Raw genomic sequence first — 27,407 nt, 5'->3', positions numbered from 1 at the left:
TAATATTATTGCAGGTTCAGGTATAATCCTAGCACTCTGCGGAATGTGTACACAGCTGATTTTTATGGTTGGGATATGTTATAAAGAGGTACCATGTGTTGGAACAGAAGGACCCCTTACTCTGTTGAAGTGTGCTTTATTGTATTGGAATTTCAATTTAAGGTATTGGCTGGAGAGGCAGTTATGACAATATCTCTGTTGTATATTCTATATCAAATAGTGCTTTTCTAGATAGGTGTGCCTACATTTTAAGAGGGTAAGAAGGGATTAGTGTGGTGGTACATAGATTCTCTAAAATGACATAATTGCTTGATTTTTTTTTAATGATGTCATAGATGTGCGCCAGGATGCAATAGTTTGCAGCTGGGATCTGATCAGAAAAAAAAAAAAAGCTCCTCACAAAATACCTGAGCCCATTATGTGGAATAGAGGTGGGGAATGTTGGGGAAAGACAAAACCAGCAGTTAGTGGGAGTGGGAGGCAATAGGAGGTTGAGGTAGTAAGTGACAGTTTAAAACTGTCTCATTCTCCGACAATGGTTTTTCTGAAGCAGTTTGTAGCCATTTCAGCCACTTGTGCCAGACTTCGTAGGTGAAAGGTAAAGTATGGATGCTTTATGTTCTACATGTAGGTCATGATTTCTGCGAGGGGCTCTGCAGGATGCAAAGGCTCTGGATAGGTGGAGATTGCTGCAGACCAGGGGACTTAAATTTATAAAAGAAAGCAAGTTAACACTTGCTTCTGAAAGGGTAAATGAGCTTCTGGTGATAGTGAATAGGTATTTAAAAAAAAAAAAAGTCAGGAAAATAATTGTTTTCAGAATAGTAGAGAGAGTATATATAATTTCCCTGCTAATTTCTTATTCTTTCACTCTGAAGTACTTTTTATAGAGTGGCAATGAGTTGCTTAAACCTACACATAAATGTTAAAAAAGCTTTTGAAAAAATAAATTAAAAAATGTGACGTGAATGAGCCATATTTCAATAGCAGTCAGCCATCCAGATTGTGTATTAGTAGGCAATTGCTGCATTTCTTGAGTGGCTGAAGGTATTCAGTCTTGTGCCTCACAGTGTACCCAAGACAGCCTTTTAGGTAGCCTGCACCTAGTACCCAATTATGTCCTACTCCAGTGTGACTTATTGCAATACTCACCCATATCCATTAAATCTGTATTAAAATACACATATCTATAGCATATCTTTGTAAATGCTTATTTATTAAATTGGTAGAAAACAAAGGAGTGTACAACTAACTCTTCAAGCTCTGTAGAATGTATTTAGTAACTTAAAACAATAAACATATATACAAGGACCTAAAGACTTTTGTTAGTTTCACTGTTCATTTAGGACCACTCCTTTATTGCAATGGATTACTTGCAAGAGATTGCTTCTAGACTATTTTTTTTGTGCCCTGGATTGCTGTTTTTGTTCTTTATGTCAGCACAGCATGATTTCTTCGTATAGAAGAGCTAATTCAAACTTTCTAACTGTGTAAAATTAATGATCTTTAATTCAAAGCTTCTGTATACCAGTACAGGCTGAAAGTGACCACCTCTGTGTCTTGATATTTTATACGTGGCCCTTCAATAGTATCTTTCTAACTGAGTATCTGAAAGAGCTTTACAAAAACAAGTAATGGTGCGCATAAAATTTGAAGTCGTTAACGCATGTTTTGTTTTCAGTGACTTCTGTGTTTATTCTTTTCAGTGACAACAGTCATTTGAAAGTTGTTACCTCTGGGTGCAAAACTGGAAATGGTGGCTCCAGACAAATGATAGGCTAAAGTAGAAGGTTAAGGCAACTCTCTAGAGGGTTATAAGTGTGTTTATGGATGTTGTCCTGGCAAAAGAAAGTATTTCCAGTGTTAGCTGCTTTGAAAACAAACCTTAAAGGTAAACTGTGGAAGCACATAAAAATGGAAATATCTTGACAGATCACTGCAATTATGGTAAAAACAATATTGAGATATGCCTTATCAGTGTAGTGAGTAAGCCCCCCCTGAGTGCATAGTAATGTTTTGATGTTACACAACACTGCTGTGACTGACTTGATTTTTTTTTTCAGGTCACTTAATGTGCATAAATTTGAGAAGATTACTTTCTGTGTTCCTAAGAAATACTTGTGGAAATCTTTTATTTAGTGACTTGGTTAAAGGGAGCTCTGTAGATCAGTTTACAGCATATATGTTAATAATTTAAATTCAAGTTCACCATAGCTAGTATTTTGTGATTGGGTTTATATAGTTGTCTATACGGTTGTGTAAAGATACTAAATTTTATTTGTTGCTAAAATGATTACTAAATGATTCTGGTCTTAAATAGAAAAGGAGGACTTGTGGCACCTCAGAGACTAACCAATTTATTTGAGCATAAGGTTTCATGAGCTACAGCTCACTTCATCGGATTATGCTCAAATAAATAAATAAAGCTTATGCTCAAATGAATTGGTTAGTCCCTAATGTGCCACAAGTACTCCTTTTCTTTTTGCGAATACAGACTAACACGGCTATTACTCTGAAACCTTAGAGACTAACAAATTTATTTGCGCATAAGCTTTCGTGAGCTACAGTCCTCCTCTTCTTTTTGTGGATACAGACTAACACGGCTGCTACTCTGAAAACTGGTCTTAAATAGCAAAGGAGTGTAAGGACTGAACAGTGCCTGCTATCCTCTACTGTGACATCAATTTACAGCCCTGCACAGAAGGAGGTGGCACCATTTGCACCACAGTTTGGTTCTGTTTTGTTTTGCAGATGCCAGCTCGTCTATGATGGTTTTCTGTTCTCAGATAATAATTTAGTAGTGAAAACTTACTTGCTGAAATGGTTTAATACATGTTTTAGCCAGGGAGCAATTTTGAAAATACTGTTTATAAAACCTTTTAAGACGCTACTGGAAAAACTTGGTCAGTGCTTCTAATTTAAAAATAAAAGGCTAGGGATTAAAAAGAGAATTTGGTAAGCATTTAGGCCAAAATGGTGTAACTTGTTGCATTTTTCACGGGAAATAAAATGGCTACGGTAGTGTCTTAAATATTGTTTTTATCTATATCTGTTTTGAGTGTGTGCCTCATTTTCATGTGGAATTTAGATACAAAGACATTGGATATGTCCATAATGTAGGAAAAATGTGAATGTTTGAGTTTTTGTTTTGGGTAAATCATTTATTACCCTTCTATTAAATACAACTTTTTAAAAAACTTTTCAGTTTAAACTAGAGTCAGACTCAACAGTGTGTTCACTTTTTAAACATGCAACGACCCCCCCCCCCAAAAAAAAACACAAAAAAACCCAAAACCTTAGTATAGTGGGTTTATGTCAACCTCTAGTTACCTTCATGTGTTTGGGGGCCTTCATGAGTCTCATACCTAATATTTTTTCAAAGTTATGCATTGGAATTTAAACACTGAAATCTCACTGACATTCTAGGGAGTTGCAGAGTTCAATCCCTATGCATAACTCTACATCTTAACCCTCTCACATAATAAAAAGGTAGTTCTCAAGGCCTCAGAATGTATGTTACAGCCCCTTGTATCAATTATGTATCAATATCTGATAATACAAAATCTATCAAAGTTCTTATAGCCACTCCCTCAGGTTAATATGCTTTTCTTTTTGTGTAGGCCCTGATTCTCGGGCTGTTTCATATGCAGAAGTCCAATAGAAGCTAATTTTGCCAATTTCAGAATAAGTATTATTGGATTTTATTTTTAAATGGATCGAATACAGTTGTTTGAAACCTACTAAGGGAAAATCATATGTTGCAAATAAACTTGTGTGTAACATCTTGGATTATTGGAAGCCAATGGAATTTAAAAATTCATTTAATCTGTCAGTGCACTTTACATATTTGCTGCATTTTTCTCGGGTTGGTCAATAAAAAGGAATGAAGTTCATTTCACTTATAATAAACATTCAGATTTTTTAGTTCTGCGTACGTGTTAAGCATGTATGGGTGTATTTAAGGTTGTAGTGAGATTCTTTTTTTTTGGTTTAAATTGTTTCTTTTGGTCTTAAATTTTAAAAAAATCTTACTTCTAAACTTAGATTTGTCGCCACTTTTAAAGATTGTATGAAAATGTCCATTACGAACCCTTTTTCATATAAGCACTTTACATAACAATGACTATTTGGGTGTAAATTAGCAGCCCCATTTTACAAATGGAAAAACAACCATTTAATAACTTGCCCAGGAAACTTGGTGTAGTAGAACTCTGGGCTCCTTGGTCAGATACTTGCAAACCTTGTGCAAATCACTGTTAATATGAAAAATAAAATTACTGTGAACTACATTGGTGCAGTTTGTTTGGTTTGCTGTTTTGTTGGGACTTCTCCCAGAAAGCCGGCCTAATTGTAGTCACTACTGATTTCTAAACATCATGCAGGAAATGTTTAATACCTGTGGGCATAATCCCTTAACGGTTCACATTACCAAATTATTCATTTGTTTCACTTGCTCCTATTTACCCTCCCCTGAATTCAGTCCTTCTGTCCTTGTTTACATTCTCTCCTGGTCATGCCAACTCATCTTTTGCTTGTTTAGTATTTTCCCCTTCAATTACTTCCTACTGTTTCTCCTAACCATCTAGTTCATCTTTGCTTTATGCCTATCCCCAAGTCAGTTAACTGCTGATGACCCTGTACACCCACCCCCCAAATCTGGTAATTGGCTACTCCCACTCCCAAATAAACTAGTGCTTGTCCTTCCTCCAGTCTTAGGGCAAGTCTGCACTACAAAATTAAGTCGACCTAAGTTACGTCAGCATACAGCCACTGCAGTGAATTAATTAGTTTTACGTGTCCACGCTACGTTCCTTGTGTTGATGGTGTGTGTCCTCACCAGGAGTGCTTGCACAGCTTTAACTGCCAGTGTGGAGCTTTGTGGGATGATTTCTGAAAGGCAGCAATAGTTGACATAAGTAACACAGCGTCTACCTAATTACATTGACTTAAGCGCTACGCCTGTCCTGGACGTGGAGTTACATTGATGTAGTGGGCAAGTTACTTTGGCGGGATCTACATTTTTAGTATAGATTCGTACAGAGTTAGGTCAGTGTAAACTGCCTTAGGTCAACCTAATATTGTAGTGTAGACCAGGCCTTAGTGAGTCTCTGGAGTCTCTATTCTTATTGCTCTTCTGTGTACCAGGAGACAGGGGAGGTTGCTAGGACAGGAGTAGTCAATAGGCAGACTGCAGGCCAGATCTAGACCGCCAGATGTTTTCCAGTGGACTGCATGGGCTGTGCCTGCTCCCCAGTGCAGGGCCTCTACCCCCTACTGGGCGGGGTTGTGGGGCATGGGGTGTCCCTGGACAGCTGTTTGTGCAGCCTCAGTCCCACGGGCAGCAGCACAGTGATGTGGGGGAGGGATAAGCGGCAATGTTTGCAGTGGGATGTCTCCACACACACCTCCCCCACAGACAGCCTAATGTGTCTGCAATATACCCTGCCCCTCCAGTCAGGGAGCAGTGGGGTGTCACGTGCTCGATCTGAGGGCAGTGTTGTCCAGGCCCTCATTCAAACTCTTGTCTTCTTTCCCTGGAGACAGCAAGCCCAGCTGGGCCATGGAGCTGCGACTCGTGGGCCCTAGGCAACCTGGCTGGTAAGCACCTGACAGGGTTCTGCAGCATCCACTTGTGCCGGGGCACTGAGTGCAACACAGTGCCCCGCATCTTGGCCTCATGCCCACCCTCCCCCACCACCCCCGAGCGGTACCTGGGGCCCTCCCTCATCCTGGCCTCAGTGCCATCTGCCCCCATGTGGTCCCTGAGCCCCACTCACCTCAGCCACAAGTGGTCCCCGGAGCCCCCCACCCTGTCCTCGTGTGCTCTCCACCCCCTGTCCTTTGGAGCCAGTCCCCAGAGCCCTTTCCAGTCCCTCCCACCCACCCCAACCAGTCTCTTTCCTTCCTTAGTCCACCTCCGGTCAGCTTCTGCCACATCCCGGCCTCCCCGCATCTGCGTAGGGCTGGTATCTGAAGGCTCCTTGGTCCCTCCTGCTACCTGAAGATTCCTTCCTGCCCCTTTGCTATCCCAGCTCCCAAAGGGGCATTGCACCGCTAGCTGGATCATAGTCCAATAGCTTCATCTCTTGGCTCTGACTCAAAAGTACTCACATCCTGCGTTGCTGCCAGATCCCAGCCCATACCCATTCCTCTTCCTCTCTGTCTCCATCTCTGCTACTTGGCTCAGTTGGGGCACAGAGGAACTTAGGACAGGGAGGGGGAGTGGCAACACCAGGCAGCTCGTGCCTGCCCCGTGTGTCCCCTTTTCAGTTTCGGGAAATAAGGTCACCTTACTCTCCGGGTGGGGAGCTGGTGGGTGGTTGGCGGGGGGCAGGAGGAGTGTTCTGGATCTTGGTGAGACCTTGACCTTGAAATTTGGATTTGACAAAAAATACACTACCTGTGTGCTCGGATTTTCTTTCCTCTTCTGTTCTATAGTGTTGGCACTGGGATCTTCACTCTTTATTTCCTATCCCACAAGCTTAGGGAAAGGTCAAGCCTGAATCTTTTCTTCTTTTCCCACAAGCTCTGGTAGGAAGGGGCAATCAAGCCTTAGATAATCACTCCCGTGTCTACAACTCGCACTTCCTGGCTGAGGGGAAAAAGGGGTCACAATGGGTGCTGGAGGAAGGGACCTGCATCTCTTTGAGTAGGAGAACCAGCATCCTCTTCCTCCATTTGGGAGGAAAATGAGCGCCAAAGCCAACTCTTCCCCAGCTACAAAGTAGATGTCTCCTGCTGAAAGGGTTTGTTTCTGTGGTAACACTCACTATTCCAGGGGTTCTCAAGCTGGGGGTCGCAAGGTAATTACATGGGGGGTTGCAAGCTGTCAACCTTTACCCCAACCCCACTTTGCCTCCAGCATTTATAATGGTGTTAAATATATAAAAGTTTTTTTAATTTATAAAGGGGGTTGCACTCACAGGCTTGCTATGTGAAAGGGGTCACCAGTAAAAAAGTTTGAGAACCACTGCACTATTCAGCGTGTAGTCCATTCCAGCAAGGTGCATAAGTACATGCTTGCACAGTTTAGGGGGAGCTGTGGTAATGACGATTCATTAGGATATTATTAACATAAGTTATTAGTGTAAAATATTTTAATATTGATTAACCAGTTATAGGTGTAAAATTCTAGGATTTAACTTTTTGATAGAGGGGCTGACAAATTATGGGTTTTAAATTAAATAAACTGTCAACAAGTACATTTCTGGTGCTGCTCAAACAGCTGGTATTTAATGCTACCGTGTGAAAACAAATTATTCTCACCTTATGGGGGGAAATCCATTTTTGTTTTATTTATTTTTAAGTCAGATATTGATAACGTTCCAGTGAAAGTACAATCATGTATTCTGTATGTAAATACTCATTAAAGAAGGATTACCCAGTTTTTTGTAAAAGTATATCCTATATGCAAAAGAAGTATCAGTTGGCTTTGAGACAATTTGAAGCTAGGTTATGTTAAAACTATATGCTCTAAGACCACTTTCATTGTATTTTTTTAATTGCTTCTTTGAAAAACAGTTTGCAAAATATATCTCTGCTATAACAGGATTTGTTCCCAAAAGAATGAAAAATATCGTGTTAAACATAATATATAGATGGTGACAGTTGCAACATGATTTAACTGGAAGAGAACTAGCATAAAAGTCTAAAAGAAATTTTACTGAGCAACTATGCAACAAAATAACAAGAATGAAAAACCTATATGAAGTTGTGGAAAATTATGGAAGTTATGCAGAAATACCATGTGATCATGTAATCAAAAACTACCGTATGGATATATACAAGTAGTACAGAGGTAAGGTTGCAAATTCAACCTTTACCAAAGTTAGGAGAAAAATTCATTTTCCATAAGGTAATAGTACATTAATTGAATAGTACATTAATATATTTTTTTCTGAAGCAAATGTTTCTACAAAACCATTATTTATGTTTAAGGCTACGATTTAGTCACGGAGGTCATGGGATTCTGTGACTTTACCAGACCTCCCTGACTTCTAGGGCTTTGGGAGGAGGAGGCGGGACTGCACCCCTGCCCTACAGTGGACTGGCTGGAACCAGGACCCTGCACTCCTGCTGTTTCATCCGGGGGAGGCTGCAGCTGGGGCCGGAACCTGTCATGTGTCAGGCCCCCCAGACCCAGTGCATCCCGGGCTTGGTAGGGGCCATGTACCCCAGCCCCGCTGCTTTCACCAGGGACAGCAGCTGGGGCCAAGCGCCCCCCTTGCGACTTCCCAGAGCCGTGTGTGCCCCCACTCCACTACGGCCGGGACTTGGTGGAGACTGAATTGGGGGCCACGCACCCTGTCCCGTAGCTGGGCCAGCTCTGGAGCAGGGGCTGTGTGCCCTCTGTGGCTGTGCCTCTCACTGCAGCTAGTGGAGTCAGGGATGTTTTCCCCCTGCCACAGTGAGGGGTTCGGCCTGTCAGTCTCTTCTTTCCCCCCACCCCTCATGGGACTCCATTCCTCCCCCCTACCTCTTATCTGAGTACTAGCAATGTCATTGCACCTTCTTGTTTGATTTGGAGGTGATCTCAGATGCATTTGCCTTTTTCATCTTTGTAAAATCAGTTACTCTGTATAAAGTAGTCAATTTTATAAAAATGTCAACAGCTCTCTAATCCAAACTGGGCCTAAAAAAAGAAGGTTAAAATTAATATTAATAAGGTGAGGGGAAATATGATTTTACTCTTTCAGAAATATAAATATTTAGTCAAATGACACTAATATTGAAATCATGTTTGTTTTCACTGAACAAAACTTTGTCCCAAGAAAAATACCCATGCCAATGAACATCTGGATGGCTTTTTTTTTACGGCAAAACTTAGTTTTCATGCCTTAAGACCCATGACAACTTAGTTGTATAATTTGTTTTCTTTAGCATAGCCAATAACTACTTCTTTTTTCAAGTACAAAAGGAGAGACTTACTTTGGCAAATTAAAAACTGATATACTGGTTAATCTCATTTTTACATGTAGAACATCAAGTTAAAATTAAATGCCACTTCTCCAAAAAGAATTGCGGCTGCAGCACAGTGTAGGTAAACTGTGCCTCTGTTTTGTCATGTTAAATTTACCTTAGCATGTATCTTGTAACACTGTTTTTTCCATAGTGAAGGAATGTTAATGTGGAATAATTTCGTTGACTTCAGTAGAGTTGACTCGTAACTTAGGCTAGTGTAATTAGGAGCGGAATTTGACCTCTAATACCTGCTGAGTCAGAATGTTTGCAATATTCTTAATTCCTGAAGACAGCAGCACAGTCATAGGTGAAAATTTTTAATAGAAATTGAACTATATTTTTAATTTAGGCTGTAAAAATAAAGTAAATCAAATCTTAAATTTTCCATTATAATTTGAAGTACACGGTCATGAAAACAGTAATTGTAAACACCAGTAAATGAGAACTCTTGTGGATAATATTCTTTGTCCACCTACTGCTATTTATTGGTTACTGGAACTATTCTTATTACTCATTATCTTGCAGCACCTAGTAGTGATATTGTATCGAGCCATGCTGCCAGGAGTACAGGGCCAGCATGAGAGTCTAAGGTCTTTACACAGGAGGCTAAGGCTGGGGGCAAGCTGCTCAGCCTTTATGGGAGGAAGGCAAACCTCACCTGAAAGTGCAGGAATCCTTTCTGTGAAGGAATCCTGTGGAAAGTGTTCCCTCCTGCAGCTTTTCTCATTGGAAGCAGGGCAGGAAATGTTCTGGCATTTGATTTATTAGAATTAGCTTGCATGCACTTTAACAAGTTAAGTTTTTTCCTCAAATTAATATCTTAAATTACTGTTAAAAAAATTTGTGACCCAAGGCCTCTTAATGACAATTGGCAAGGTGATGCAGAGGGAATCTCATGAGACTGGTGTGTACATTATAGTCCATCAAGTGATGTCATGTGGGACCTCAAATGATAGCTCTTGTTACACTGGTCATGAGTATAGTGAAACGTATGTACAGATACTGCATAAGAAGTTGTGTTTATGCACAGGAAAATTACTCTTAAAGTTTATCAAGGTACGGTCACGAGCAATGGTGAAAAACAGGTTTTCTGTCAGAGGAGATATTTAGTCATCTATCTGTTTACGTTTAAATTGACTGTTGTCTTGTTCACAGTGTGTCCCTTGGATCACCCCTTTGAACTGAATACAAATGTAGGATTGTAAGAAAGAAACTAAGGGGGGAAAAAAGAACACAGCATGGGGTAGATAAATTTATCTTGAGGTGCATACCAAAGTTTGCTTGACTATATTTGGGAGCCTAGAAGACACCCAGGCATGCTTCACTGAGGAAGTAAGAGGACAGCGCTTTTGCTTAATTAAAAAAAGGTTTTAACGAGGCTTGGTTGAAAATGCTGGAGAGAACTTTGGGTGAGATAAGCTTCTTTAGAGAAGAGAGTAACTTGTTAGTTAAATTTAGTCTGCAGAAAATGTTAGACTTTTTTATTTGTAACCATTTGTTTCCAATGTTCTTACTCACTATTACTCAAATCTCTTTTCTTTGATGAGAAACTTACTCGTTTTCACAATAAATATATCTGTGCTGTGGTGTTAAGCAAAATGGTCCTGAGTTGAATCTTACAAACTGTGATGTACTGTTCCTTTGCAAATTGTAAGCCTGGTAATTCTGAGAGTTCAGTGGGTGCTGCAGGGAATCCTCTTAAGTTTTTGGGGGTGGTATGCCTACAGAGAGAGAACAAGGCCTGGAAGTTGCCGGAGGCTGGTGGTTTCAGGAAGCTGATCCACAGTGGGCACAGACCAGACTGCTGCACGCAAAGGGAAGGTGCAGCGCTGCCTCACAATGTTTTCATTAATTGAAAGTTGGTTGTACATAGATAATACCCATTTCTTTCTTAAGGGTCCTAAAAGGTCTTACTAAGTGCTCACTCACCGCTAAAATGTACTGAACTCCGGGGTGAAAATTTGCATCTATTTTGCACTGACAACAGTACGCATATGTTAGGAGTGGCAACGAGCAACTTCTCCAACTAAAACTATAGTTAAACTTAAATAGTTCAGTTTTAATAACCTGTAGTGGAAATGGGCCATAATTCCTTACTCCGGGATAAAGCTGACCTGGCCGTGTATTAGTCATCAGTTACTGTAATTAAGATCAGTGCTGGTACTAGAGTAGAACCATTCCCAAAGTACAGGAATTTGAAGTGATTAGCCAGGCTTTTTTGTCTGCTGCAGTCTCTGATGGTATTTTATTTAGTTGTCATTCTTTTTGAGAAACTGATCAGAATAGTGAAGTCAGGAGAACCAATCTTTCTGTTTTAAGCAGTGACTAAACACTAGGTAGCAGATACCTTCTTTGGTCCAGGAATTTTGGTAGACCCTATGAATTACAGCTTTCTTCTTTTCTCCAGTGTTTGTAAACTAATAGTTATTTTGTAGTCTGGGTTATAAATGTATGTCCAAATTTATTTTTAAAGGTCATAGTAGTGTGACAGTTTCAAGATATGCAATGTATGGCATGCTAATTCAGCATATTCAGCTTGAAAAATTCAGGTTTTTTTTTTTATATAGAAGGCACAGCTGTTGAGAGGGCTTTAAGCTCAAACTTTAAGTATACAAGCAAGTTTAAAATAAATATGGATCATTTCCCCCAAAAAACTAATATTCAATCTTGTCTGGAATTTCTTTCCTTAACAAATACTTCAGTATATTTCTTCCCTCCATGTACTGGTGTTTCCAGTTAGCTGGGTGAAGAAAATGTCTAACTTCATAGATTTGGGCTTATGGAGACCTCACTGTAGATTGAAAAATGAATAAAGGAACACAGGACCGCTATTCTAGTCTTTCCGTTTTGTTTAGCTAACTTCTGTCTTCCTGTCTACATTTCTCTTGTTTGTCCACGTTTCATCCTTTTCGATATTGTTTTTCCTTTATTTTGTGATAGTGATTGTACCTAAGCATATTACTCTTTGTACTTAAAGCATGTCTCCTTTTGATGGTTACGCTGTTCTTGAGTGCTGGTTATTTACAGTTACTCTTTGGATGGGTGGCAGGACAGGAATTTTGGCAGGAGGTGATGAATGCATGCTCGACTCACTAGACCAGGGTTGGGCAAACTATCGCCTACTGGCCGTTTTAACCAGTCCTCAAGCTCCTGCTGGGGAACGGGGTTGCGGGCCATTCCATGCGGCTCCCAGAAGCAGCCACATGGCCCCCCTCCTCCAGCTCCTACACGTAGGGGCAGCCGGGGGCGTCCACTCGGCACGCTGCCCCTTCCCCAAGCGCCGCCCCTGCAGCTCCCACTGGCCGGGAACCGCAGCCAATGGGAGGTGCAGGGGCAGTGCCTGCAGATGAGGCAGTGTGTAGAGCCACCTGGCTGCGCCTCCGCGTAAGGAGCCATGTAAGAAGGGACATGCTGCTGCTTCTGGGAGCCACTTGAGGTAAGCGTCGCCTGGAGCCTGCACCCCTGAGCCTCTCCCCACGCCCCTGCCCCAGCACTGATCCCCCTCCCACCCTCCAAACCCATCAGCCCCTCCCACCCCCACACCGCACTCCAGCGCCCCAGCCCGGACCCCCCCTCCCGCACCCTGAACTCCTCATTTGTGGCCCCACGCCGGAACCTGCAACCCCTCCCATACCCCAACCCCAATTTTGTGAAGTTTCGTGGCCCGCCATACAATTTCTATTCCCAGATGTGGCCCTCAGGCCAAAAAGTTTGCCCGTCCCTGCACTAGACATATGTACTTCACGTCTCTCGTGCTTATTTATGCATACATATTCTTTCAAATAGAGGGGAGACAAAGTGAATTAGAATGAAATGGAAAGGTAGCAATTCAAAATGGATAAAAGCACTTTTTTCACAACACAATAGCATGTGGAACTCAGTACTACAAGATGTTGCTGAGCCCGAAAGCTTAGCAGGATTCACAAAGGGTCAGACATCATTTATAGTGGTAACAAAAATATCTAGGATTAATCTAATGAGTATAAAAAACCCAAGTATTGAAAGCTATTCAGTGTCTCATGTTTCATAGTATAAATCAAAATTTTAACTATTGGAGGTCAGGGAAAAAACCTTCCCTGGGCATGTTATGCCATAAGGTGGTACTATGGGGTTTCTTCTACCTTCCTTTGAAGGAACTGATACTGGCTACTGTTTTAGACAGGATATGGAACTAAATGACTGGTCTGATCCAGCGTGTGAAATTCATATGTTCCTTTGCCAGTTCTGTCAAAGTCTATAAACAAGTGTAATACTAAGATAGGTTTATCTGCAAATGAATGACATTTTTTGGAAGTTAATAGAATAGTGTAAATAAACATACTGGTGTAATATCCTAGAGATGGAAGATCTTCATTTGCTTATAGTGTAGAAACAGAAAACGTCCCTCCACACCATCCTTAAATCCCAGTCCTGATTTGTATGAGACTAAATCTTAATTTGAAAACATAGTTTAGTTTCCACGACTATTCAGTCCTTCAACCATCTGCCAAAGGCGCTAATTGTGCCTGAGGTGTTCATGTTGCAGACAGATATCTGCTACAACCAGGACCGATGCCACCTACTCATATCCCATAGGCCAGTGAACATCTTAGTCTGAATGGATTTTGGTAACTACTGATTTGATCCAGAGGCGCAGAAGTGAAAATTTTCATATCCCATCACCCAGTCCATTCTAAGTAAAGTAGGAAACGCACACAGTTTCTTCTAGACTCGATCTGTTCTGAATGTGTTATAATCTGAAATGAAAAGGAACCCCATCACAGCTTTGGACCTCATCCATTCAACTTGGCTATTTGTGTTACGATTCACTGTAACATCTGCTCACCACAAAAAAATAAAGGAGTTTATTCTTTGCATACTTGTGACACACAAAAGTAATATTCCCTTTTTACAGTTGAGAATTGAGGCACAGAGCAGTCAAGTGATTTGCCCAAAGGTATCTGAGAAGTCTGAGGGTATGTCTACACTGCCCACCTTACGGCGCTGCAGCACTGTAATGTGTGCAGTGTAGACATAGTTTATCGCTGGGGGAGAGCTCTCCCAGCGATTAAAAAACCAAAATAAAACAAAAAAACGCACCCCAAACGAACGGTGGTAGCTGTCTATCCCGCTGCTTTTCAGCACTAATTTTTTTGTCGCTCGGGGGGGGGGGTGTTTTCACACCCCTGAAGGACTAAAGTTTTAGTGCTGAAAGTGGCAGTGTAGATGCAGCCTGAGTCAGAGCCCATTTTGAATCTGCATTTTTTAAATCAGTCCTGTACTTTGGCCACCAGGTAGCATCACCTTTTTTTCTGCACTGCCATTTTTGGCTCGGCTCTAACCATTTATATTTATATTTGCATACAGCATATTTAGAATTGTTAATGGTAATCGGCTAACAATATTTTGCCTGTCAGAGATGTAGGTGGCACATGGTTGGCTTCCTGTAAATGGTCATGCCTTTTTTTTGTATCGTAGAATGGATACCCTATTTATGTTTGCGTAGCTGGTCTGGTTGGTCCGCACAGAGCTGTGAGAACAGTGGTAGGACATCCGAATGCACTGCCACCCAGTGTACATGTTTTCTGAACATTCTATTTTTCTTCATTTAATTGCTCTGATTTTTCCCAGATGCCCTGAAAGGAACATAGTTAGACAGTTGTAAAGGTAGTTGTAAATGCATGAATACTGTTGTAGCAGGAATGGTACTGTATGGACACAAATGGAACAGAGTTATTGGTCACTGGTTAATGTGGCCATGCTTCTGCCTGATATGGGGATTACAGTTGAAAACTGTAGCATGGATGTGGCCTTGGATGGGAACTAAATGATCTTCATTTTAATCTCACATTCTTTATTGTGCTGATGACCTATCCTAAGTTTAATCAGTTAAGGAATATTTTTGATGTATTTGTAAATTTGTGTTGCATACAGTCTTAGATACAGTAGTATATCATTAAAGTTCCATTTCTGATAACTTTAGGCTTGGAAGAATTAGATTTTTATCAATTAAATGTCAGTAAATGTCAGTTTCATTGTACACATACAAAATAACAAAACACAAATTTCCATCAGTGATAACAGAAATATACAGATAGGCAAAAAAAAATGCCACTTAAGAACTTACTAGGGTTTTATTCAAGGATATTTACTCTGTATATTCTGATATGTGATGTTGATAGTTTGTGTTTTAATGGTTATAAAGCTTTAACTTTTTAAATCCCAATATCTCCTTTAATTAAATAATTGTCTGACCTCCCCATAATTTCCCACAAGTGTGAAAACTAACATTGATAAAAATTGGAAAAAAAAGAATAGAATTCTCTAAAGCCTACTTAAAACATTGTAATACTTTAGTGCTATATAAGATTCATCAAGAGTTTATTTTGTGTTCCTAGTATGGCTACAGTCTCAATTTTAATTGTTTGGGGTTTAGTTTGGACGGGCTACATTTTACAAATGTTGTTAATAGTGTAAAAATATAAAAAGCCAGGACTACTTAGGATTCAGTAATTAACAGTTGTAAACATCTTGCATGCAGACACGAATTAGGATAACTCTATTAATGCAGAGGAGTTAAACCAAGGATGATTTTGGCCTCATATTTTAACTGGCCAAGGCTTCAAACTGGTGTGTTCAAACTAATTTATCAAGGGAGGGGTATATAGTGTGCGTACATACTTGAATTCTTTGTATTTTTAAGGTGAACCTGTTGTATGTTCTGCCAAAGCATTATTGACAAGACTTGACCATGAGAACACATTAACCTGCTCATGCTTATATTGAGGGGCACTTAAGAAGTGTTTTATAATGATGAATACATTTAGCTATCAAACCCTTTATTTTTACTTGTATGTACTTCATATTTAGGAAAGAGTCATTTCTGCAGAAAAGTACATTGTGCTAGCAGTATGTATTTCTAAGTACTTCTCTCTTAAATTTGTTTTCCTTTCTCTAATTGTACTTTTTCTCCTACAAAACTGGAGTAGTCAATAAGTTTAAATGTGACATACGTAGAAAAAATGTTGCACACAAGATGTGAACTTCTTTTTAAAGGATTTTCTAACCATGAAACCAACCAACAAACATAGGTTTCAGAGTAAGAGCCGTGTTAGTCTGTATTCGCAAAAAGAAAAGGCGTACTTGTCCGATGAAGTGAACTGTAGCTCGCGAAAGCTTATGCTCAAATAAATTGGTTAGTCTCTAAGGTGCCACAAGTACTCCCTTCCAACAAACATAGTTTATCCTGTTTGGGCTTTTTCATAAACAGTTAACTGAAATGTCCGGTCTATTTGGAAGAAAAGCCTGTTAGTTAAAATTCTGCCCCCTTGCCTTGGAAGCGGTGAGACTTCCAATTCTCCATGTTTTTGTGCCTTTCAGGGAAAAAGTCCAGACTTGCTCTTGACTTTAGGAATAAGGAATGTCCATCAGAAAACAGCCGTTTTTTCCCCTGCTTAGTGACATTTAAAGTGGTAGGTCTTAATATGGCTGTAGACTATACCTTTTTCTTCTGTTGCAAAACAAAAGCATGTATTTAAGCATAGAACATAATTGCTAATCTGATAGCATGTGAGAAGAATTCTTCCTCTATTGCTTTTTGAAAAGAATCAGTCAGAAATGATTTTTGGTCCATATTTTGTGGTGTAAGAAGGACAGGGCTTCTTCCTTTATATTTTTGCTTTATCAAAATGAAAGAACACAAAAAAATTTACGTATATGAAACATTTTAAAACTGTTGCATCGTAGAAGAATGAATTGTGGTTTTATATTGATATCCTCTATTAAACCTGATAATTAAAAGCCTTTTTTTCCCTTTAAACTACAGACCTTTTTTACTATTTCTGGTATAAGAGAACATTCTCTGTTGTAATACAGGTTTGTGACTGTTTTCCCTATAGATTGTTGAAGACTATGCTGGAAGATGGCAGGTTCCTTTGCCTCAGCTTCAGGTGCTTCAGACAGCTCTTTGTTGTTTCACGTCTGCCTGTGTATCATTCCCAGCTGAATGTGAGCACGTACAATATGTTTTGAGTAGCCTTGCTTTGTAAGTACATCCTTTTTCCTATTAACTCCATTTATAGGCTAACTGTTAGTGTTCTACTTTTGTAATGAAAGCAGCATGTCATAAGAGGTCCTGTTTTGTAAAGGCAGTCTTACTTTCTACTATTTAAATACACAAGACCAAACTTATCCCTGGTGAATTAAATAAAGGAAGCTCTGAAAGGGATGACTTTAGCCTGTTCTTTTTGTATCACATTTACTCAAAGAACATGCTCAGGTCAAACTTGTGAAAGTGTGTGGGGTTTCTTTTAACAAAACCACCTAATTAACAATAGAAGTGTGCCTGTGATCATTTTATATTTCCACTGACATTTTAAATGTTATGTTCTGAAATATTTGCAAACCAACCCTTGTGGCATTGTGGCAATAAATGGCTATGAACAAAAGTGAAATTGACTGGTACATTTCTGTTGTCCAAGCAGTGAAATGCAAAAAGTAAATAAACTAAAAATTATTGTAATGGCCTAACGTTTATGTAACAGGAAAAAAACTGTTTAAATTGTGACTCTAAATCTGATTCTTCAACAAAACACTTTTTGGAGAAGAGTTTGTTACATAAGATAGTTAAGAAAACATTTTTCTTTTGAGGAAAAGATTTGCTTAGGGTTAATATACACATCTTGAACTGATGATTTTGTTATCCTATTAATTTGCCCTAACAAAATCCTTCTCACCATAACATTTATTTTCTGACTCAGTAAAGTAGATGCCAAAAACTTGAAAATGTCAAAATAAAAACAAACAATTCTTGTATCCTATAGATATTGGCTCCTGTCATCAGTAGGTGGACAGAGGAAATTTGAAAGCATACTGAGAGTTGCTTTCACAAATAAGAGCTAGTTCTGGCTGAGTAAATGAGTTAATTATTTTGTCCAGCAGATGGAACAGCTCTGTCTTTCTGATCTCTGGTTTTAACTGTTCTTAGTTTGTTTTTGTTACTAGTTTTACTTGGTCAGAATTAGTCATCTCAATGTGGGTTTTTGTGTTAGCTCCATGAACTGAGGGTTAGAAAAATATCTGTCGGGGAACACTTTATTGGTCTTCACATCTCCTGCTTGCATCTTCAGTGTGAGCTGGCAGACCCACCTTTTTTACTTTGAACTATCATCACTGATCCCAGGAGACATGATGCTTTTATTTTGTGCACTCATGATATACTTAGAAAAGTGAAACTGAAGAATAGAGTAGATTTATGTGGAAATATAACTCTTAAAAATGAATAACTGTTGAGCGAAACCAGAAAAAATAAATTTATCAAGGTATGGTGGTCATGTACCTGAGGATAAACTACTTGCCCCTATAGAGTAGAATGAATATAGTCATAGTATTGCCTTTTAGAGAAAGATCAGTTATTTTCTGAAGCATGATTCAAGTTGTTTAATACCTGGCTCATAGTTGATGCTTATTAGCTACTGTGAATCTTGTAAAAACAAAATACATTCTAAGAAAAATGTAGTGTTTCAGAGTAGGGACAATACCTTCATACATGTCTGTATAGCACATAGCAGAATGTCATTTCGATCCTGAGTGGGGCCTGTGGGTACTACTACAACACAAATAATAAATAACAGTGACACCAAATTTAGTGTCTGTCCTACTCTAGATTAGGTACTGATCAGAAATTGGGGCTAATTGCCAAGAAGGGGGTGGAATGAGTTTCTCAATCTGCTATCACCCCTTATGTTAAACCTGTGCACGTGAGTTTGGGAATGGATTGTCCTTAATTGCTTGCTTACCCCCAGCTTACGAATTTTAGGAGCATTGAGCACAAAACAAAGTATTCCCCCGTTCTCCCTCCCCCCCCGCCCCACAAACAAAAAAAAAAAAACCAAAAAAAACCCTGCTTTGGTTGGCTTAGTTTTGCTGTGATGTCACAAAATGTTTCTGGGGCATAACAGTTACCAAGGAAACATTGCTGAAGTACACTAGCCCTAAGGGTGTTGAAGTCTCAGTCTTTCAGAAAATACACCACACACAATACAAAGTCCTAGCTCTGAAAGGAGAGAGGGGGAGAGAAAGGGGGGGAGAGAAAGGGAGGGAGGGAAGGGGGGGAGAGAAATAAAAACAGGAATCTGCCTGACCCCATATGGGCTTTCTCTACACTTGAGCAGGGTTTCCTTGGTAACCAGATGGTAAACTACTGAGAGCAGAGGCTGCTGTTCTCTGTGCACTTACTAAGCAAACCATTCATAATAAATGAGGCAACATCTATATTCACTTTAATACAGGAGCTGTGTACTGGGGTCGTTGGTAAACAAACGTATACAAGCACTGACTTGTAGCACCGATGTCTGAAAAGATGGTGTGGCAAATTGCAGTAAACAACACGAATGTAGATATCTATTTAAAAAAGATGTGGTGTGTCAGATCACATTTTGGAGCATCAGGAGAGATGAAATTAACTACTGTAATTTTGATATGTATGTAAAAAAGATCGATGGGGAAGGAAGTTTTCAGTCTTGTTTTGAATGGCCGTCTGAGCCTGCTGATTTAAGCTTGCAGCGCATGTTGAAGAAATGTGAAAATTTATATCTGCAATTCACTTTTAATAAAAACTAGAATGAAGGTATTTGCAGGTGATCCCAAATTCAGTCAGAAACCAAATAAAAACAGATAATTAGCTCGCGTTAGTGTAGTCTTTCCCCAAGCAGTGTGAAAGTTCCCGAGGCTGGTAGTTTTCCAAACAGTCACATGACATGTGACTTAAACTTACTGATCTTACTTCAGAATGGCAGTGAGAATTTGTGGTTAGCAGGAGGTATTTGTTGTTTCAATTAGCAAAATTGATCTGATTTTTCCTTTAGGATTGAGATTAAAGGGCCCTTGTGCAAAAGAACCACTACAGCTTTTAGTATGAAGGAAGGTACAAAAATTGACCATGCCGTTTTAAAAACAGAGACTCTAATGTAGAATATCTTTAAATATCTTTTTTTGACAAATTCAAAGTAACTTTTTGATTCATCATTGGATAGAGAAGAATTAGGTGCAACTTAGTATACAAAGAGCTCAACCATACTTCTCTTTATAAAGAACATGACTTTTACAGAAATGTTTGTTGGCCCGGTCTATGTTTAAAATGTAGATCAACCTAGCTGTGTCACTCAAGGGTGTGGAAAATTTATACCACGAGCACTGTAGCTAAGCTGACCTAACCTCGAGCGTAGAAATGACTTAAGTAGACTGAAACATTATTTAATCAACCTAGCTGTTGCCACTTGGTGAGGTAGATTACCTACGTTGATGGAAAGACGGCATGCTACAGCAGTGCAGCTGTGCCGCCTGTAACATAGATATTCTGTTCACCTTCAATTTTCTTGGCATTTGTACATACCTTTAATTCCTTTCAATCGGTTTAGGGTTGAAGCTAGAGTGAAACAATTTCCTTTTACTTTAGGAGATATTTGGAAAATGAATTTCAAAAGTAGTGAATATAGAAAGTGAATTCTAATTGGTTATTTTCTAGGTAACTTATGAACTGTTAAGTTGACCAAAACTTCTAAGCTGTTTTATAATAATTTTCTGAAACGGTCTTTCACTACTTAAAGTTTATCTGACACCTACAGTTGAAGGAATAAATGTTCCAGGCAGAGAAAGTGTTCAAGACAGGGATAAGTTGTCTCCACCCGTACGTTCTAAGATCAGTCCCCTTTTACCTTCAGCAGCTGCAAAGGCAGAGGATGCTGGGACTTGCACAGAAGCCCTGTTTGGGCCTTAATATTTCACGACCGCCCATGATTGGCATCAGTCTGATAAACTTCAAGCTCCATTCTCACTAGCTTCTCTAATGAAAAAGGAGCTTTGTCTGGTCTTGGGTACATAAAACTATTTGGGTGTGAGAGAAAGGACCTTTGCTACTCTGGCCATGCTCCAGAGCTTTGTGGCTGAAACAGTTAGTGCCTTCATTACTTTATTCCCTTTCCCATACTACTCTGAATTTGCATCCTCTGAATAAATAATTCAGCTGTCTTGCTCTAGTACTCCTCATAACTTTCCCAATCAGGAGCTGCATGTAATATGGGCATGATTCATGGGAATTCCTCTGACTCCCAAAGAATTCTGAACAGCAGAGTGAAACTGATCAGAATCTTAGAACAGGTTTACACTTAAAACGCTGCATTGGCACAGCTGCACCACTGTAGCACTTAAGTGAAGCTGCTCCTACGTCGATGGGAGGGCTTCTCCCGTTGGCGTAGTGATCCTGCCTTCCCGAGAATCAGTAGCTATGTCAATGGGACAAACCCTCTTGTTGACGTAGCACTGTCTACATGGGGGAGTTAGGTTAGTATAATTACATCACTCAGGGGTGCGGATTTTTCACACTCTGATGACAATGTTCCTAATAATGAACCTTCAGCTATAATAAACCTGGTCCCTGGATCCCACCTCCAGCCCCATGGCTGCAGCATCACTGGAGGAGCTATCAGCTGTATCATCCCTCAAGGCGGTGGGGCTCTTTCACTATAACGAACTCCTGGCTATAACAAACAAATGGCATGGATCCCAGTGGGTTTGTTACAGCAATGGTGTGCTGTATTGGCAAAGTTACTTTTGGAACCCCAAAGGCTAGAAATTTAACTTTCTTCAAACGAAACCTTAAAATCAGCCCTTTTGCTACAGTTACTCATACTAGTAACCTGATTTTGGAAGCCATTATTTTTTTCTTTTACTGTTTGTTTAGGAAGTTTTAACAGGTTTACAAATCCTTGCTTTATAAATATCAGAAAGAAAATAGTTATTACAATAGTAAGATTTGTTTTGAGAGACACTGTACAGTAATATAGTCATCGGATCTCTGTGTAACATGTTCTAGTGAGTATCATTACAATGCCCATAATGTGTTTCTAATGATTACACATTTAACAGACCAGGCATGTCTATTAACTGTTAATATTCTCCCCCCCCCCCCCCAAAAAAATAGAATTATGCTTTTTTTTTTTTTGGCTGATGAATGTACTTTGTCGGAGCACTGAATAAATGGTAAACCAAATATGTTTGTCCTCTGTCTATTTTGCTGGGTACTTCATTGGTGCATTAATTTTTCATGACAACCTCTGATATATCTTTGAACCATTCTACTAGAGTTTTTTCAAGATTTCTAACACTGAGGGTGATTTTTAGTCCTGTTGCCTTATCAAATAGCAGAGTTTTATTAGCAGTTAAGTTGGTTAATTTCTGTACATTTATTTTTATAGTTAAGGTACTGAAAAAAAAATTTTAGTGACTCTTCTTTAGAACTAGATGTAGTGGACCCCTACAGAAATCCGCTCAAGTTGCGTGGTCAGCTAAAATAGAGTAGAGTAGAGTGGCAGAGCAGTGCTTAGCTGTACTCCAGCAGTTCTGTGTCAGGAGGGAAGTTAGTCTGCATCTTGCAGAGGTGGGAGTTTTGCCACGGGATACTTCACTGCTCTCCTTCTCTGCTCACATAGTGGCAAGTGAGTTACTTCTAGCTAGAGACTGACTTACTGCAGGACTTGTCAAGGATTGAGCTGTGAGTAGAGCACAGTATCTTATTACTCTGCAGTTTTCCTTACAAAAAGAAATTTTAAATCATTTTTTTTTTTTTTTTTGTGAGAAAGGGATTGAGTGAAGGGAAAGACATAGTGAAAATAGGTCGGAATTAAGACCTACCAGTTTTGTATTCATTTGTATGCCAGTTTGAATTTTGTCACACAGAAGCTAAATTGTCTCATTGGGTTGTAAAAACAAAACATTATTCTTGAAAACACCTTAAAAAGTTTTCCATAGACAATACAAAACAAATTATCAACTGTTTAGTCATTTTTCTGGTACAACAGTTTCAGTCACACATGACCTTGACAATTAATAAGTATGTAGTGACAAGATAAAATAAGGAATGGAAAACTTGTGGGTGAGAAAGTAAATTACTTGTGACTTTGACATTTAATAGAAAGGAACATGTTAAGGGTTAAGTCTCTATCACCCAAAGTCCTGTGCAAAGTTATCAGGCGAACTGACGAGTTGTATGTTTCACAAGGACTTGAATTATACATCATGGAAGTATATTCTAGCATTTGTGAAAATTCAAATTGCTAATTTTTCTTACACTCGAATACTCAGGCTTGTAGAAATACAGCTTCAGAGGATTTCATGGAGTCTTAGCTGTGACTAGTGATAACTCAGGGCTAAATCTTTGTGCAGTGCAATTAAAATTAATCCCATCTAGCAGCTGCTGTTAATGAGATTCAAAAATCTGAAAAGAAGAAATTTGTGAATCTTTTCCTGAGTGTTGTGGCTTTGAGTTTCAAATATAAATTATGCAATTGTATTGCCATCTTTTTGTTACAATGGCACACTATGTATTTGGAAGGGAGACAATTTCACCTCATTCTATTCAATTTCCATCTCCACGTCAAATGCCTAGAGTGAGCAGAAACCAAGTTAAATGTGTTGTACACAGTTCTGCTTTAATTTATAGCATCATCTTGATATATAAAGGAAATCAAAAGCATTTTCTGTCCCCAAAGGGTTTTTTCTGTTTGTGTTTAGAAATATCAGATAGGTCCAGTCCTTTGTTCTCTAGCAAAAAGAGTGGCCTGAGATCATAATCATATGGGGAATTTTCAGATCCAAAAGTTGAGGAAGTATCAACTCTTCAATCTATTTTCTTGCTTTCAGCAGCTGTTTGAGTTAACACTAGAAGTAAAAATCTCTAATTTGGTTTCAATCATATGAGTTACACAGTAGTTTGAGTTTTTAGGGGTGGGCCAGACCTGAGGTTTCTCATTTACAGCCAAAAGTATTGAGTTAAGTGGTGCAGAACTGAGGATAGCTTTCATACATTATGGGTGGGATTTTCAGTGTTGAACATTTTTTGCCTACCTCTTACTATTGGTATAAATTGGGTCAGAGTCAAACAAATGGTAAGTGCTTTGGAAAACACTACACTCTATATTTTAACTGCTGTGATATGTAATACTGTTTGTAATACTGTTTGTAGAGTTTTTGTAGTTTGCCTAGGTACCAAATAATTTCAGGATCCCTAGCTCTGAAGACAGCTGAAATGATTTGCTTTAGTTTTTGACTTGTCATTACTTGTGTTTGTAGGAGTTTTTTTGAATTGCTGCTGTTCTTTGGAAAAGATGAATTCTATGAAGATCCTTTAAAAGATATTCTAGGTTCAATCCAGGTAATAACAGTTGCTGCTTGCTTCTATGTTTGTAAAACACAATTTTTGTTTTTTGAAGATCAACCTGTTTGTAGAAAGTCATGCTTTCATGAGTGTTGGAGGATGCAAGCATTGGTAGAACACTTCAGTAGAGTGAAGAAAGATAGTGAGTCATTTTATTTACACTTCCCCTCTCTAATTTTATCAGAGGAAAAATCTTTTAGTTCGCTTGCCATTGGTACTACTGTTCATATCAAAAGCCTAAATAAATTAGAGCACAATCCTTGTTTTGTAATGATGACTGATTATTAACAAGGTTCTATTTTGTGAATTTCTTGAAGAGACAGAAAAAAAAATTAAATACAAATACCATCACCAGACTAATTTCTGACAGCTTTCCTTTAAGTATCTGACCAGAGTTTAGTGTAATTCAAGTAATCAGGTGTTCCAGGTTATGATTTAAATCTACAGTTTCCTCATCCACAATTTTAGACAGTGGACTGGAAAAGCAAAACTGTCTTCTTTTATTGCTTAGGACTAGGCTGTGTTCACACTTATGTGCCTTATGTGTTTAGTATTATAGGTTGCGAACATCTAGTAACTGCTTTATAATTGAACAGTAATGTTCTCATTAACCAGCTGACATGAGTTACCTAGGCACATGCTGCAGAATTGGGTGGGGCCGGTTTAGACACTTAAAGAATGCAGCATGTCATGGTGTAGTCTATTTTGCTTAAGTTTTGTGGGACTGTTTTTTGTTAAAATTTAGGGCACCTAAAGGTATGGTTGCTATGTCAGATTCAAGTTGAGACTAATCCTTGCCGTAAAGAATTTATAAAATAGAGAGGGGATGTATGAGGAAACTGATAAAATATGGGCCTTTTTTTCTTTACCCTTAAATTGTTTTTATTTTAGCTTTTTGGGTTTGTCCCTTTTTTATTTGATTTACTTAAACCATTTGCCTATCAGTTGTCATTTTGCATTTTGACACACACTAGTTTGATTTTCTTTTAAATCAATAGTGCGTTAATGGTCAAAATGGTCTTTTTATGAGGAAACTTGTAAGATTTGTTTTTCAACCAAACACCTACATGCAAATTGTCTTGATGAAAATCATTTTCAGTTCCTTGACCATCAAACACAACTCACCCAAACATAGTAGACAAACTTAGGAATGAATTGAAGAACGTAGTAGCTAAAATAACCTAAAGCAGCAATGAATGTTAAAGCAGTGAATTGTAAATGCCTGGAAGCTGTTTTCTAGCTTCCATGAAATATATGGATTGTCCCAAAGACACTTCAGTATGCAATAAAATGGCATGATAGATAAATCCTATTGAATAGAATGATCTGAAAAGAAATTCAGATACCATCTTACTTTCCTTTTAGTACCTTGTTTCTTTTCGCAGATGACTGATACCAGGTTGTGGTGTTAAGTTATTAATTGATGCTGGTGGCAAAGGCTACTTTATACCAGTAAATCACAAGGAAAGAATAACTCGGGCAGCATAAAAATTGTGGCTGCTGCTATCAGATACTATAAGTAAACATTTGGAAGTAGGTAAACTTGGCTTGATATAAGAGTTATAGGGTTTTAAAACCCTATCTGCTTTAGGACATTCCAGAATCACCAGTTTGTTCCAGGATAACTTCTTTTTTGTACTGTTAATTTTAATGGCAGAAGTGAATAAACTTACCAGAGTATAGACTGCATGACTGAACCAAACCTCACCTGTTGTAAATCAGTGCTGATTTATGCAAGCTGAAGAGCTGCCCTACTATGTGTGCCACTTAAATATCTCTTAATTGGAGTCTAGAAGACAGCTTCCCAAACGTTTGGGAAATGGCACAAACTTGTCAGACTTAGTTGACGGCATTGTTAGGATGTTTACCAGGGTTTGTGTATAACCTGTAGATTACAGAAAAGCTAGATGGGTACTATTTTAATATATAGCTTCAGTCAACATGTATACAGCTTCAGTCAACATGTATACGATATCATAGTTTTAACTCAAAATAAATATTTCTTAAAACTTGTTTACAATATTTTATAAAACGTATTTAACTTGTATGGTAACTTTCAAACCCTTCTCATGAAGTTGGACTTCTTTCAGCCATTAAATGACTAAACCAGGTCTGTCAGACCTCTTGACAGTTTTAAATCTAATGCACTTTTTTACTCCTAGGAATGCCAGAACCTCCTATGCAGATACGGAAATGTGAACCTGGAATTAGTGACTCGAATTATCAGAGATGGAGGGCCATGGGAAGATCCAGTATTACAAGCAGTTCTTAAAGCAAAGCCTGTATCTCAGGAGTTAGGTACTTGATTTAACACACACACACATTTTAAAAAGAGTTTAGAACATGCATGTTTAAGTATTATTTTATAAAATATTTTTGCACATTGGGGCAATACTGACAGGGAAAGTGTGGTGTCAGTGGTACTCAAGTTGTACTTTTGATATAATTTACTATACATGTTATACTTGGTGTCCTATATAATAGGTACTAATTTGAAAAACTTGTTCACTGTTAGCTCACCCTGTGGGGAATAATGAGCCAGTTACTCTGATGTATGTTGATGCGAGAGACCCTGAGGCTGTTGTTTTTAGTTGAAGTAATCACATATAATATTGTTGAAGCCAGGTATTTACCTGTCAACACAATAGTTTGGGAGGAGGGGCAAGCTCTTCATTAAATTTCTATCAAGACAAGACATCAAGGTAATTGACGTATGCATAGCTTTATACAAGAAAATAAAACTGATTTTGAGGTTTGAGGTGATTAGTGAAAGGTTTGTACCACTAACCTTATGAACTATATTAAACAAATTATTTTAAATAAATGTCTTTGCTAACCTAGGGAATGTGGTCTACTAGCAGTGGTCTATGGCACCTTTTTCCCTCTTCCTTACTAGTTCAAAAGTGGCTCAATTTGATATTGACTAAAGGATGTCACCATCTTTCACTACTTTTCCAATTTTTACTTGTCACCATAGTTTCTTGAGACAAACTGGTTCACTCAATGGACAAGTGTGTACATTATAATTCTCACCTTTTATGGTAGCATTAATTAAGAGGGTAAAGACTGAAAGGCCATGGAAACTGAGTTGTCTCCCTCAAGCATAGATGGTTGTTCCAGAACAAAGTGGAGGGAATTTAGTAAGAAGATAATGTGGGGAAGCTTTGACTGCTGTACCTCGTCTGTGGACAAAAGGACTTGGGTCTTCAGAGGTGTCAGTAGTGTACCTTTCATTATAGGTACATTTGTCTGAAAG

General features: G+C 38.8%; 1 protein-coding gene across 2 annotated transcripts in view; it reads left to right on the top strand.

Annotated features, from left to right (window-relative positions):
* ZNF654 (zinc finger protein 654) overlaps positions 1-27,407 on the top strand; it is a 59,844-nt gene that overhangs the window by 3,159 nt on the left and 29,278 nt on the right. The window contains exons 2-4 of one of the 2 annotated variants that reach the window (XM_084621541.1): positions 16,839-16,984; positions 24,067-24,148; positions 26,314-26,449. In XM_084621541.1, the coding sequence (XP_084477667.1) occupies positions 16,839-16,984; positions 24,067-24,148; positions 26,314-26,449 (364 nt within the window). Of the gene's footprint in view, positions 1-16,838; positions 16,985-24,066; positions 24,149-26,313; positions 26,450-27,407 lie in introns of those variants that run through there. The other variant, XM_084621542.1, reaches the window with a different exon arrangement.

This window comes from Lepidochelys olivacea (assembly GCF_965140295.1).
Source record: "Lepidochelys olivacea isolate rLepOli2 genome assembly, chromosome: 1".
Classification (NCBI taxonomy): Eukaryota; Metazoa; Chordata; order Testudines; family Cheloniidae; genus Lepidochelys; species Lepidochelys olivacea.
The sequence above is the reverse complement of the archived record's forward strand: the minus strand, read 5'-3'. Positions and strand labels throughout refer to the sequence as shown.